Source organism: Dromiciops gliroides, chromosome 4, assembly GCF_019393635.1.
Source record: "Dromiciops gliroides isolate mDroGli1 chromosome 4, mDroGli1.pri, whole genome shotgun sequence".
Classification (NCBI taxonomy): domain Eukaryota; kingdom Metazoa; phylum Chordata; class Mammalia; order Microbiotheria; family Microbiotheriidae; genus Dromiciops; species Dromiciops gliroides.
In genome coordinates, this window is record NC_057864.1 from 413,882,358 (window position 1) to 413,897,365 (window position 15,008).

At 35.6% G+C, this 15,008-nt stretch overlaps 1 protein-coding gene across 1 annotated transcript; it reads left to right on the forward strand.

Annotated features, from left to right (window-relative positions):
* Positions 1–6,294: 6,294 nt before the first annotated feature.
* LOC122725863 (60S ribosomal protein L28-like) lies at positions 6,295–6,684 on the forward strand. Its single transcript, XM_043963212.1, has one exon. The coding sequence runs from the start codon at positions 6,295–6,297 to the stop codon at positions 6,682–6,684; it is 390 nt and encodes a 129-aa protein (XP_043819147.1).
* Positions 6,685–15,008: the final 8,324 nt, after the last annotated feature.

The window sequence follows — 15,008 nt, forward strand, 5'->3', positions numbered from 1 at the left end:
AATTGGTCTCAAGAACAAAAAGCCTTCTTGAAAGAGCTCAAAACAGATTTTAAAAATCAATTGGGAGAAATGAAAGCAACACAAGGAAATTATGAAAAAAGAATCAGCAGCTTGGAAAAAGAAGCACAAAGATTGACTGAAGAAAATAATTCCTTAAAAAATTCATTTGGCCAAATGGAAAAAAGTGCATAATCTCACTGAAGAAAACAATGCCTTAAAAATTAAGATTGGACAGTTGGAAGATAAGGAATCCATGAGAGGGCAGCTAGGTGGCACAGTGGATAAAGCACTAGCCCTGGATTCAGGAGTACTTGAGTTCAAATCCGGCCTCAGACACTTGACACTTACTAGCTGTGTGACCTTGGGCAAGTCACTTAACCCCCATTTTCCACCAAAAAAAAAAAAAAAGGAATCCATGAGACACCAGGAATCAGTCAAGCAGAATCAAAAGAATGAGAAAATAAGGAGAGACAATTTGAGAATCACTGGACTGCCTGAAAGCCATGATCAGAAAAAGAGTCTAGACACCATATTCCAGGAAATTATTAATGAGAACTTCACTGATATTATGGAATCAGAGGATAAAATAGTCATTGAAAGAATCTACCGATCACCTCCTGAAAGAGACCCCAGAAGGAAAACTTCAAGGAATATTGTAGCCAAATTCAAGAATTATCAGGTGAAGGAGAAAATACTCCAAGCAGCCAGAAAGAAGGAATTTAAATATCATGGAGCCATGGTCAGGATTGCTCAGGACCTGGCAGCTTCAAAATTAAAGGATCACAAGGCTTGGAATATGATATTCCGGAAGGTAAAGAAGCTTGGATTGCAGCCAAGTATCCATTACCCAGCAAAACTGATCATTCTCTTTCAGGGGAAAAGATGGACATTCAATGATACTGGAGACTTTCAAGGTTTCCTGATGAAAAGACCAGAACTGAATAGAAAATTCGATCTTAAGATACAAGACTCAAGAGAATTTTTGAAAGGTAAATGGGGGGGGGGGGGAGGGCCAGCTAGGTGGTGCAGTGGAAAAAGCACTGGCCCTGGATTTAGGAGTACCTGAGTTCAAATCCGGCCTCAGACACTTGACACATACTAACTGTGTGACCCTGGGCAAGTCGCTTAACCCCCATTGCCCCACAGGGAAAAAAAAAAAAAGTTACTCAATTAGGTTAAACTGTTTACATCCCTACACAGGAAGATAATACTTACAACTCCTGAGAACTATATATGTATTTGGGCAGACAGAAGGATTATACACAGAGGGTATAAATATAAATTGCCTTTGATGTAATGATATAAAGAAAATAAAGGGGTTAAAAGGTGAGTTTATGGGGAGAAGAGGAAAGGGGAGGTGGAATGGGGTGAATTACATCATATGAAGAGGTGAAAAAAACCTATTACAATAGAGGGAAAGAAGGGAGGGGTGAACATTGTTTCAACCCTACTCTCATTAGATTTGATTCAAAGAGGGAATAACAAATAGGTTCATTTGGAAAAAAAACAGCTTATTCTTTAGAGGAATGAAAGGGGAAGGGGAAGGGGGGACTGATAGAAGGGAGGGCAAAAGCAAGGGAGAAAAGGGTGAAGAAAAGGGAGGAGTGATAAAAAGGGAGGGCAGATTGGGGGAGGCAGGGGTAAGAAGCAAGACGGTGAGGAGGAATAGGGTGAAAGAAGGGGAGGAAGTACAAAGGGGGTAAATAGAATGGAGGGGAATAGACAGTTAGTAATAATAATTGTGAATGGGAATGGGATGAACTATACTATAAAACAAAAGCAAATTGCAGAGTGGATTAAAAACCAGAATCCTAGAATATGCTGTTTACAAGAAACATATTTGAAGCAGAAAGAGACACACAGAGTAAAGGTAAAAGGCTAGAGCAGAATATATTATGCTTCAGCTAAAGTAAAAAAAAAAAGCAGGGCAGCAATCCTTATCTCAGACAAAGCACAGGCAAAAATAGATCTCATTAAAAGAGATAAGGAAGGAAACTACATCTTGCTAAAAGGTACTATAGATAATAAAGCAATATCAATATTAAATATGTATGCGCCAAGTGGTATAGCATCCACATTCTTAGAGGAGAAGTTAAATGAGTTACAAGAGGAATTAGACAGTAATACCATACTAGTAGGGGATCTGAATCTCCCCTCTCAGAATTAGATAAATCTAGGGGCAGCTAGGTAGTGCTGTGGATAGAGCAGTGGCCCTGGAGTCAGGAGTACCTGAGTTCAAATCCGGCCTCAGACACTTAACACTTAATAGCTGTGTGACCCTGGGCAAGTCACTTAACCCTAATTGCCTCACCAAAAAAAAAAAAAAAAAGAATTAGATAAATCTAGCCGAAACATAAATAAGAAAGAAGTGATAGAGGTGAATAGATTACTAGAAAAGTTAGACATTATAGATGTCTGGAGAAAACTGAATGGAGATAAAAAGGAATATACCTTCTTCTTAGCAGTACATGGCACATTTTCAAAAACTGACCATGTATTAGGGCACAAAAACATCATAGTCAAATGTAGAAAGGCAGAAATAGTAAATACATCCTTCTCAGATCATGACACAATAAAAATTACATCTAAGAAAGAGCCATGGAAAAGTATACTGAAAATCAATTGGAAACTAAATAATTTCATTCTGAAGAATAAATGAGTCAAACAACAAATCATAGAAAGAATCAGTAACTTTATACAAGAGAATGACAATAATGAGACAACATACCAAAATCTATGGGATGCAGCCAAAGCAGTGCTTAGGGGAAAATTTATAGCTCTAACTGATTGCATGAATAAAAAAGAGAAAGAGGAAATCAATGAATTGGGTATGCAACTTAAAAAGCTAGAAAAAGAACAAATTAGAAATCCCCAATTAGATACTAAACTAGAAATCCTGAAAATTAAAGGAGAAATTAATAAAACTGAAAGCAAGAAAAATATAGAATTAACCAATAAAACTAATAGCTTGTTTTGTGAAAAAATAAAAACAATAAAATAGGTAAAATATTGGTTAATTTGATTTTAAAAAAGAAAGAAGAAAATCAAATTACCAGTATAAAAAATGAAAAGGGTGATATTACCACCAATGAAGTGGAAATTAAATCAATAATTAGGAATTATTTTCCCAACTGTATGCCAATAAATTTGACAATCTAAATGAAATGGATAAATATTTACAAAAATACAAACTGCCCAGGTTAACGAACAGGAAATAAAATCCTTAAATAAGCCCATATTAGAAAAAGAAATTGAACAAGCCATTAATGAACTCCCTAAGAAAAAATCCCCAGGGCCAGATGGGATTACAGGTGAATTCTACCAAATATTTAAAGAATAATTAATTCCAATATTATACAAACTATTTGGGAAAATAGTTGAAGGACTTCTACCAAATTATTTGGAAAAATAGGTGAAGAAGGAGTTCTACCAAATTCGTTTTATGACACAAATATGGTGGTGATACCAAAACCAGGCAGAGCCAAAACAGAGAAAGAAAATTATAGAGCAATTTCCCTAATGAATATTGATGCTGAAATCTTAAATAAGATATTAGCAAGGAGATTACAGCAAGTGATCACCAGGATAATACATTATGACCAGGAGGGATTTGTACCAGGAATGCAGGGCTGGTTCAACATTAGGAAAACTATTAACATAATCAACCACACCAATAAGAAAACTAACCAAAATCATATTATTATCTCAACAGATGAAGAGAAAGCTTTTGACAAAATACAGCACCCATTCCTAATAAAAACACTAGAGAGCTTAGGAATAGGTGGAGCTTTCCTTAAAATAATAAGCAGTATCTAACTAAAACCATCAGCAAGCATTATATGTAATGGAGATAAGTTAGAGGCCTTCCCAATAAGATCAGGGATGAAACAGGGATGTCCATTATCACCTCTTTATTTAATATTGTATGAGAAATGGTTAGCAATCAGAGAAGAAAACGGAATGAAAGGAATTAGAACAGGCAAGGAGGAAACAAAACTATCACTCTTCGCAGATCATATGATGGTATACTTAGAGAATCCTAGAGAATCAACTCAAAAATTACTTGAAACAATTAATAACTTTAGAAAAGTAGCAGGATATAAAATAAATCCACATAAATCATCAGCATTTCTATACATGACCAACAAAGTCCAGCAGCAAGAGATAGAAAGAAAAATTCCATTTAAAGTAATGGTAGATAATATAAAATACTTGGGAGTCTACTTGCCAAGACAAACCCAGGAACTCTATGAACACAATTACAAAACACTTTTCACACAAATTAAATCAGATCTAAATAATTGGAAAGATATCAATTGCTCATTGATAGGCAGAGCTAATATAGTAAAAATGACAATTCTACCTAAATTAATTTACCTATTCAGCACTATACCAATCAGACTACCTAAAAATTATTTTATAGAGCTAGAAAAAATAATAACAAAATTCATCTGGAAAGACAAAAAGTCAAGAATATTAAGGGAATTAATGAAAAAATGCACAGAAAGATGGGTTAGCTGTACCAAATCTGGAGCTTTACTATAAAGCAGTAGTCATCAAAACTATCTGGTACTGGATAAGAAATAAAGAGCAGGATCAATGGAATAGGCTAGGCACAGGAGACAGTAGTAAATGACATTAGTAATGTAGTGTTTGATATACCCAAAGACTCCAGCTTCTGAGATAGGAATTCAGTATTTGACAAAAACTGCTGGGAAAACTGGAAGATAGTATGGCAGAAATTAGGCATAGACCAACATCTTACACCTTATACTAAAATAAGGTAAAAATGGGTACATGATTTGGACATAAGAAGTGATACCATAGGTAAATTAGGAAGGGAAGGAATAGTCTACCTTTCAGATCTTTGGAAAGGAGAACAATTTATGACCAAACAAGGGATAGAGAATATTATGAAATTATGCAAAGAGAAAATTATGCAAAATGGATGATTTTGATTACATTAAATTAAAAAGATTTTGTACAAACAGAAGCAATGCATCCAAAATTAGAAGGGATGCAGAAATCTGGGAGACCATTTTTATGGCCAGTACTTCTGATAAAGGTCTAATTTCTAAAATATATAGGGAACAAAATCAAATTTATATGAATCCAAGTCATTCCCCAATTGAGAAATGGTCAAAGGATATGAACAGGCAGTTTTCTGATGAAGAAATCAAAGCTATCTATTGCCATATGAAAAAACGCTCCAAATCACTATTGATTAGAGAGATGCAAATTAAAACAATTCTGAGGTACCACCTGACACCTATTAGATTATCTAATATGACAAAAAAGGAAAATAATAAATGTTGGAGAAGCTGTGGGAAAATTGGAACACTAATGCATTGTTTGTGGAGCTGTGAACTGATCCAGCCATTCTGGAGAGCAATCTGGAATTATGCCCAAAGGGCTATAAAGCAGTACATACCCTTTGACCCAGAAACACCACTTTTGGGTCTTTTTCCCAAAGAGATCATAAAAAAAAGGAAAAGCACCCACATGTACAAAAATATTTATAGCTGCTCTTTTTGTGGTGGCAAGGAATTGGAAACTGAGGGGTTGCCTATCAATTGGCGAATAGCTAAACAAGGTGTGGTATATGAATGTAATGGAATTCTATTGTGCTGTAAGAAATGATGAGCAGGCAGATTTCAAAGAAACCTGGAAGGACTTGCATGAACTGATGATGAGTGAGATGAGCAGAACCAGAAGAACATTATATACAGTATCATCAAAACTATGTGTTGATCAACTGTGATGAAGTAGATTCTTCTCACCAATGCAATGGTACAGGAGAATTCCAGGGGACTCATGATGGAAGGGGATCTCCAAATCCAGAAAAAAAAAAAAAAGAACTGTGGAGTATAGATGCTGATTGAACAATACTATTTCTTTTGTTTTTGGTGCTATTGTTTTTCTATTTTGAGGTTTTTTACTCATTGCTCTGATTCTTCTCATATAACAAGACTAATGTAGAAATATCCTTAATGTTATATATATAATACATATATATATGTGTGTGTGTGTACATATATATACATATATATATGTACACACACACACACACACATATATATATATAAAACCTATATCAGATTACCTGCTGTCTAGGGGAGGGGGTGGGGAGGGAGAAAAATCTGAAATTGGAAAGCTTGTATAAATAAATGTTGAGAACTATCTTTACATATAACTGGAACAAAATAAAATACTTTTATCAGAAAAAAAAACCTATTTGGTACTGAATCACTGTGAGAGCAGCCCCTGCCACCTGAGGTTGCCCCCACCACTGCCATGTTGGCCCATCTGCAGTGGATGGTCCTTGGGAACTGTTACAGCTTCCTCATCAAGTGCAACAAGCAGACATACAGCCCCAAGCCCAACAACCACAAGGCCCAAAACTCCTTCCGCTACAACAGGCTGATCCACTGGAAGACAGTGGGCATCGAGCCGGCCACAGACAGCAAGGGCATTGTGGTGGTACTGAAGTGGCAGGCAGGTCAGAGGAAGCCTGCCACTTGCTATGTGAGGACCACCATCAACAAAAATGCCTGGGCCACGCTCAACAGCATCTGGCACATCATCTGCAAGAATAAATACCAGAAAGGTCTCTGCATGGCCAATCTGTGCAAGACCAGTGCCATCCTGCAGAGCCAGAATCCAGTGGTGGTGAAGGAGAAGTGAACCTGCCCACCCAAGAGCATTTAGGGGGCCAGAACTGCCTTTGGCTAATAAAATCAAACTGTTTGACCTGAAAAAAAACCTATTTGGTACTAGTCCAGTGCTGTCCACCCTTCCTCAGGCCTTGGGGATAACTAAATCAGGTGCATTGGCTTCTGGAATCCTTAATCAACAGACAGTAAGGGGGTCAGATAACTGGTCAGAAGGAGATTGGGGGTCTCTTTGCTGGCACTGGGTGCAGGACTCTTTTGCATTGCCCATACTCAGATCTGTGTCATAGTCCCACAGCAAGTAGGAGCACTAGCACACCAGAGCTTGCAGCCACAGAGGTCTGGGGACCTTGGCCACAGTTCCAGGACAGAAAAGAGTGATTGTGGTTACCCACAGATCAGAGTACAATCCAGAAGAGAAGTGAACATACCTCTCCTTATAACTTACCACCAGGGAAGAACTCAAAACTTACAGACCCCCAGAACTAGCTCTGAAAACAGTTGCACAAAAAATATGAAACTTGGGATGGTGTCCCCTGCACCCCAGAGGCAGAGTACAACTTTAATATTAAGATAAAAGTCAAAAAATAGACTGAGAAAATGAGCAAACAAAAAAGAATTAATCTAACCATAAAAAGTAAATATGGTGAGATATAACATCAAAAGACAAACTCAGAAGGAGACACCAAAGTCAAAACTGCTACATCCAAAGTCTCAAAGAAAAATTTAAATTTATCTCAGTCCCCCCAAAAAATCTTAGAAGAACCCAAAAAAGATTTTAAATATCAAATTAGAATAGATGCAAAAAAAGCCTTTCACAAAATACCATTCAATCCTATTAAAAAATACTATAGAGCATAGGAATAAAAGGAGCTTACCCTAAAATGATAAGTACTATTTATCTAAAACCATCAGCATTATCTGTAATGGAGATAAGCTAGGAGCCTTCCCAATACAATCAGAGGTGAAGCAAGGAGGCCCATTATCACCTCTATTATTTAATATTTTACTAGAAATGTTAGCTATAGCAAAAAGAGAAGAAAAAAGTAATTAATGGAATTAGAACAGGTAATGAGGAAACAGAACTATCACTCTTTGCAGATAATATGATGTTATACATAGAAAATCCTAGAGAATCAACAAAAAAGATACTTGAAATTATTAACAACTTTACCAAAGTTGTGGGATGCAAAATAAACCCACATAAATCATTACCATTTCTTTATATTACCAACAAAGTCCAGCAACAACAGATAGAAAGAGAAATTCCATTTTAAATAACTGTGGCCAATATAAAATAGTTGGGAACCTGTCTGCCAAGACAAACACAGGAATTATATGAACAGAACTACAAAACACTTTTCACATAAATAAAGACATATCTAAGTAATTGGAAAAATGTTAATTGCTCCTGGGTAGGCTGAGCCAATATAATAAAAATTACAATCCTACCTGTTAATTTATTTATTTAGTGCTATACCAAATTATCAAAAATATTTTATAGATCTAGAAAAGATGACAACAAAGTTCATCTAGAAAAACAAAAGTTCAAGGATATCATGGGAATCAATATAAAAATGCAAAAGATGGTGGTCTAGCAGTACCAGATCTCAGGAAGGAAATTAAATCTTGCTGAAAAGGTACCATAGACAATGAAGTCATATCAATACTAAACATAAATGGACCAAATAGTATAGCACCTAAAAATTTTTAAATTATTAACTTATTATAAAATTAACTTATTAAACTATTAGTAATTATTAAATTATTGATTCATCTGGAAGACCAAAAGTTCAAATATATCAAGGGAATCAATAAATCAAAAATACAAAAGAAAGTGGTCTATCCATATCATATTTCAAACTGCATTATAAAGCAGTAATTATCAAAACAATGTGGCATTGGCTAAGAAATAGAGAAGTGGATCAAGGGAATAGATTAGGTCCAAATTACATTATAGCAAATGATCATAGTAATATAATATATCACACACCCAAAGACCCAGGTTTTGGAACAAAAACTCATTATTTGACAAAAACTGCTGGGAAAACTAGAAAACAGTATGGCAGAAACTAGATATAGATCAACATCTCACACTGTGCACTAAAATCAGGTCAAAATGGGTACCTGATTTACACATAAAGGATGATACCATAAGCAAATTAAGAGAGTATGGAATTGTTTATCTGTCAGATTTATGGGCAGAGGAAAAAGTTGGAACCAAAGAAGATATAAAGAGTAAAACAAAATGTAAATTAGATCATTTTATTAGATAAAATTTAAAAGGTTTTGTACAAACAAAACTAAGTTAACCAAGATTACAAGGGAAGCAGAAAACTGGGAAAGACTTTTTTAAACAAATATCTCTGATAAAGGCCTCATTTCTCAAATATATAGAGAACTGAGTCAAATTTATAAAAATACAAGACATTCCCCAATTGATAAGTAGTCAAAGGATATGAACAGGCAGTTTTCAGACAAAGAAATTAAAGCTATCTATACTCAAGTGAAAAAACACTCTAGATCACTATTGATCAGAGAAATGCAAATTATAACAACTCTGAGGTATCACCTCATATCTATTTAAGTGACAAATATAACCTAAATGGGAAATATTGGGTGCTGGAAGGGATGTGGGAAAGCTGGGATGCTAATCCATTGTTGGAGTTGTGAAAATATGCAGGCATTTTGGAGAGCAATTTGAAACTATGCCCAAAGGGCTATAGAACTGTGCATACCCCTTGATCCAGCAATACCACTGCTAGGTTTATTTCACAAAGACATCCCCCAAAGGTGAATTGCCACACTCTTTCTAGCTTGCTCTAGTCATGCTTCAGGTTCTATAGTTCCCATCTTTGTGCCAGCCATCCTGCCTGTCACAGTACCCTCCCAACCACCAGAGTTTATAATATGCTCTGCTACAACATCCTACTGGGAAACATGATGTTTTCAATTTTAGAACTCCTGCCCTCTAGATCCCACCCTGAGCACATTGGTAATTGTCAGGTGGATCATTACATCTAATCAACCTCAGCTTTGCTTCACATTCTACTCTGGAAATCTTTTTTTTTACCATCCACCCTCCAAACATGTGTATATTCCTACTGTGCTTTTCCAATCTAGAACTATAATCAAAATAATAATACCATTGCTACTGGAAAGATCAGATCAATACATTCTTATTATAGTTCCACTCACCATCCTTTTCACTTCCTCCATGTTTCCCATACTTCTGTATGTTTTCTTTCCACCATCAGAAAGTAAAACCCTTGAGGAGAAAGACTGCTTAAATCTTGTATCTCCAGTGCTTAGCACAGTACCTAATAATCTTTTTTTATTCATTCATGCACTGGAAAAAAGAAAAGGGGTTTCAGAAAGACCTGTTAAAAGAGTATTAGAGGGGGCAGCTAGGTAGCATGGTGGATAAAGCACCAGTCCTGGATTTAGGAGGACCTGAGTTCAAATCCAGCCTCAGACACTTGATACTTACTAAGTGTGTGACCCTGGGCAAGTCACTTAACTGTCATTGCCCTGCAAAAAAAAGAGTATTAGAATAGAAATAGGGGGCAACCAGGTGGCACAGTCGATAAAGCACCAGCCCTGGATTCAGTTGGACCTGAGTTAAAATCCAGCCTTAGACGCTTGACACTTACTAGGTGTATGACCCTGGACAAGTCATTTAATTCGCATTGCCCTGGGGGAAAAAAGAGTATTAGAATATTCCAAGTCAGTGGTGAGTAGGGCCTGAATTAAAATAGTAAGAAATTTGGATGGCATGGAATGATTAGATATGAAACATACTATATCTGTTACCTTCTCTGGAACCTGGCACATAGTAGTTATTTAATAAATGTGAAATTCATTTAATTGGATTCCAAACTGGAAGCATAAGAAAATATAAACTCTATGTTCTTCACTCAAAAGAGTAGGTGCAGGGCAGCTACGTGGTGCAGTGGATAGAGCACCGGCCCTGGAATCAGGAGTACCTGAGTTCAAATCCGGCCTCAGACACTTAACACTTACTAGCTGTGTAACCCTGGGAAAGTCACTTAACCCCAATTGCCTCACTAAAATAAAAATTTATTTATTTATTTATTTATTTATTTATTAAAAATTAAGAGTAGGTGCATTAGTAGAGGGTATTTGTCATCTGGAGTTCCCTATAATAATGAAAACATAGGTATGACATAATAAACACATTAGACTACAGCTACGATCTAAATCTATAGCAAAACAGGTCCCTATCAATATAAGATTTCCAATGAATTTCAGGCAGGTATATAAAAGGGAGAGAGATATTTGTCTGGCCATGGAAAAAAGAAACTTTCCAAGTATAGGCAATAGTAGAAAAGACAAAGATAAAGTGAACCAGAACAGAAGCTGTTGATTTGGAGTAAAGAATAAGGAATGTGTGTGTGTGTCCACACACAGACTCCTTGGCCCAAATAACCTAACTTCTTACAGTAGCCTGTGCCAGCAACATTTGTGTGGATTTCTTCTAAGGTCAAAATAACAACACTTTGAATTTCTGACTGATGATTTCAAATCACATTGACTAGCAGTGGTATTTTAAGGCGCAGTCAATGTGTTTTTCAGTAATGTTATCCCTGTGTTGTGCTGCTTAGCGTGATCCACACTTCCCTCACTCCTTATCATGTGTATGCATAGAGAAGACATCTGGATTAGGCTGGCTGTAATTTCCAGGCATATTGAGTCAGACTACCATAAAAAGGGTGAAAAGTTTAACACTGAAAAAAAAAGTATTTTGTGTTGTATAGACTTCAGAAGGCAAGGCTAAGAATCATCTTGAAAATTCTTCCAGGCTCCCTGCAGACTGATCTTAGAAAAGCTACTTATTTCTCAGAATTCATTTTATTTGTCAGTGAAATAGAAGGAATAATAACTATTTTTTAAGTGTTCTGAACTCCCTAGGGAAGACTTGAAAACAAAGTGATATAAAAAAAAATCAAATACCAACAGTGCTTACTATTTAAGGTTTTGGGAGGTTAGACTTTTGGGGGGATAACCATCATATCTGTGGAAAATGTAGACATCAAAGAAGCCATTAAAATGTATGTCATCTAAAGCAATAGGAATAATGCTGAAACTCATCAAGAGGAGAATGATCATAGAGGTGGCACTAAAGGGGTAAGATTATAAGCAATGTTGTACTTGGTGAGGACAGATGTCAAATAAATGAATCAAATAACTGGTGTGGGGTTGTTTATTTCTGAGAACTGGAATGTTTCCTTGAGTTCACATGTGGACAAGAAAATTATGCAATAAAATAAGTTTTCCCTACTTGTTCTTGTTAGTCTTTGGCAATGTTTTAATTATATAGAGGGCATGGATTTCTCCTGAAGAGTATTGGTTCCCAAGGCATTGCATCAATCTCCTCAATTCTCATTAATTGTTGAGGAAACCCAAATAAAATTTTATTTTTATTTGGGAAGCTTAGGAGACCATAAAGATGACTAAATGTTGAATATATATGTTGAATTGAGTTCATATATAGGTAACTGAAGTTAGACATCAATTCAAGTCAATGAGGGAAGAATGAAAAAAGAAAGGGAGATAAAGAAAAAAGGGATGGAAGGAAGGAAAGAAGGAAGGAAGAAACAAAAGAAGGAAGGGAAGAGAGAGGGAGGAAGGAAGGGGAAGAATTTTTTATAAAGAAAAATTTATGATATAATGAAAAGGATGTTTAAGATACAAACCTAGAAAAAGAGAATAATTCCAAAATATCTATAAAAAATCCTCAAAGAAAAATAGAATGTAATCACAAGGTAAGCTAGAATTTCTAAAAGAAATTAAGAAATTAAGCAAGATCTTTTAAAAAAAGTTAATATAAGTGAAACAATAGTACTTAAGAAAGATTTGGAAGGAAAATAAATATCTTGGTAAAAAATCATATCTAAACCTTGGGCAAGTCACTTAACCCTCATTGCCCTACAAAAAACAACAACAACAACAACAAAATCATATCTAAGTTATAGACTTCATGAAAATTAAAATGACTAAACAAAAATCAGTGACTCCATGAGACAGGAAATATTAAAAACAAATTCAAAAGCATGAAAATTAGAGAAGAAAATATGAAAATCTCACATCAAGAATAACTAACATTAAAAACAGATCTAGGAGATCTGCAGGAAATTCCTGCAAGTAATGGGTTAAAAAAAGAGATCCTGCAATATCATACATTAAAAAATAATAAAGACAATCTGCTCAGATCTATTAGAACTAGAAAGCAAAGTGAAAATAGGAAGTATCTTCTGGTAACTTCCTGAAGCCCAAGATGAAATCTCCTAGGAATGTCATAGCCAAAGAACTCATCTTTCAGGTCTAAGAAATTAGACCTTTGCAAGCATCCAGAAAGAAAGCAGTCAAGTACCAAGGAGCCAGAGTCAAGATAACACAATATTTGGCAGTTGCCACCATAAATAAGTGAAGAGTTAATAATATAGTATTCCAAAAGGCAAAAGGTATAATTTTACAACCAAAAAATAAGTATAATCCTTCAGGAGAAAAAAATAGTTTTAATGAAATAGAAGATTTCCAAGTTTACCTGATAAAAAGCTTAATGATGTGGAAATTCTGAAATACAAATACCAGAGTTAAGAGAAACACTGCTAAAAGCAAACACAAGTCAGTGAGTAATTGGGAGAAGCTATATGAGGATAAACTGTGGGCATTCTAATAATGGGAGATGACATGTGCCACCCTCCTGCTTAGAGACCTAATTACTCTCAGAAGGACATAAACGAGGCAGTATTTTTGAGAGTGCTTTATGATCTTAATGAAAGAAAGGGAGGGAAAAAGAAACTATAGGGAAGAAAAGGAGAGGGAAATGGGGGAACTTACTTTCACATATTTTAGGATGCAGAAGTAGAAGATAGTACATATGCTCCCTCTCTTCACCCCCGTCAGTCTCTATTCCCACTTATATTTGAATGACATTTTTCTATAGAACCCCAATTACAAGAAATTCTAATAACCTTCCCAATCCTTCTCTTTCCTTACTTGATGGGTCAACCTTATCTATTTTTAATCACCATCAGCAATTATCATTGTTACAAAGATTCATTACATTGACCAATCTATACTTCTGTCAGGGCAGGCTGTTGGTTCATTCTTCTTCCACCTCTCCCTATTGCATGCCACCCTCACACGCCCATAACCAGGGTTCAACATGGTTTAATCCTGTGTGATTTACCACCCCTCAATCTTAATTCACAGGCCTAAGCATTCTTTCATAGAATTTAGAATTAAAAGGAATCTTAGAAATCATCTAGTCCAACAACTTGATTTTACAAATAAGGAAACTAAAGCCCAAATGGTTATTTTCCCAATGTTACAGAGGTTAAAAAAAAAAAAAAAAAGGTTACAAAGGTCAGAGCCAAAATCTAATGCCAAGTAGTCTGACTCCAAATCCAGTTTTCTTTCCACTGTACTATCCTATCACTTCTCAAACTCTTGCTGACCCTAGTTGTGTCATTGACAATGGGTTTACTTGTCTTTCTTCTTGTCTGCAATCAAGCAACAAGTCAAATGCCAGATATTGTGCTAAGTACTGGGTAGACATATATAAAAGAGAAAACTAGCCTTCCTCCAAGTATTTTGCATTCTCCTAACAATGCACGCCCCTTGATGCCTATCAACTGGGGAATGGCTGAACAAGTTGTGGTATATGAATGTTATGGAATACTATTGTGCTATAAGCAACAATGAGCAGCCAGATTTCAGAGAAACCTGGAAGGACTTACAAGAATTGATGCTGAGTGAGATGAGCAGAACCAGGAGAAAATTGTACTCAGTATCAACAATATTGTGTGTTGATCAACTGTGATAGATACTTGACTCTTCTCAGCAATACAATGGTCCAAGATAATTCCAAAGGACTCATGATGGAAAATGCTTTCCAAATCCAGAAAAAAGAACTGTGGAATCTAGATGCAGATTGAACCATACTATTTCTATTTTTTTGTTTTTCCTTTTTTGACGTTTTTTCCTTTTTGCTCTGATTCTTCTTTCACAGCATGACTAATCCAGAAATATGTTTAATGTGATTGTACATATATAACCTATATCAGATTGCTTGCTGTCTTGGGGAGGGGGGAGGGAGGGGAGGGAGGAAGAATAAATTGAAACTAGAAATCTTATAAAAACAAATGTTGAAAACAATGCACTCCCCTCTCCCCACAATACATTTCTATTGATAGAGACTGAAAAAACTCATTTGTAACTTATTGTCTTTTTGTGTCATGGACCTTCTTGGAAGTCTGGTAAAAACTATAGATGATTCAATATTACTTCTTGTTTCTTTCATCATAATTA

What these genes read in the sequence shown, in the direction of transcription:
- LOC122725863 (XM_043963212.1), top strand. Translation starts at nt 6,295, where the DNA reads ATGTTGGCCCATCTGCAGTGGATGGTCCTTGGGAACTGTTACAGCTTC.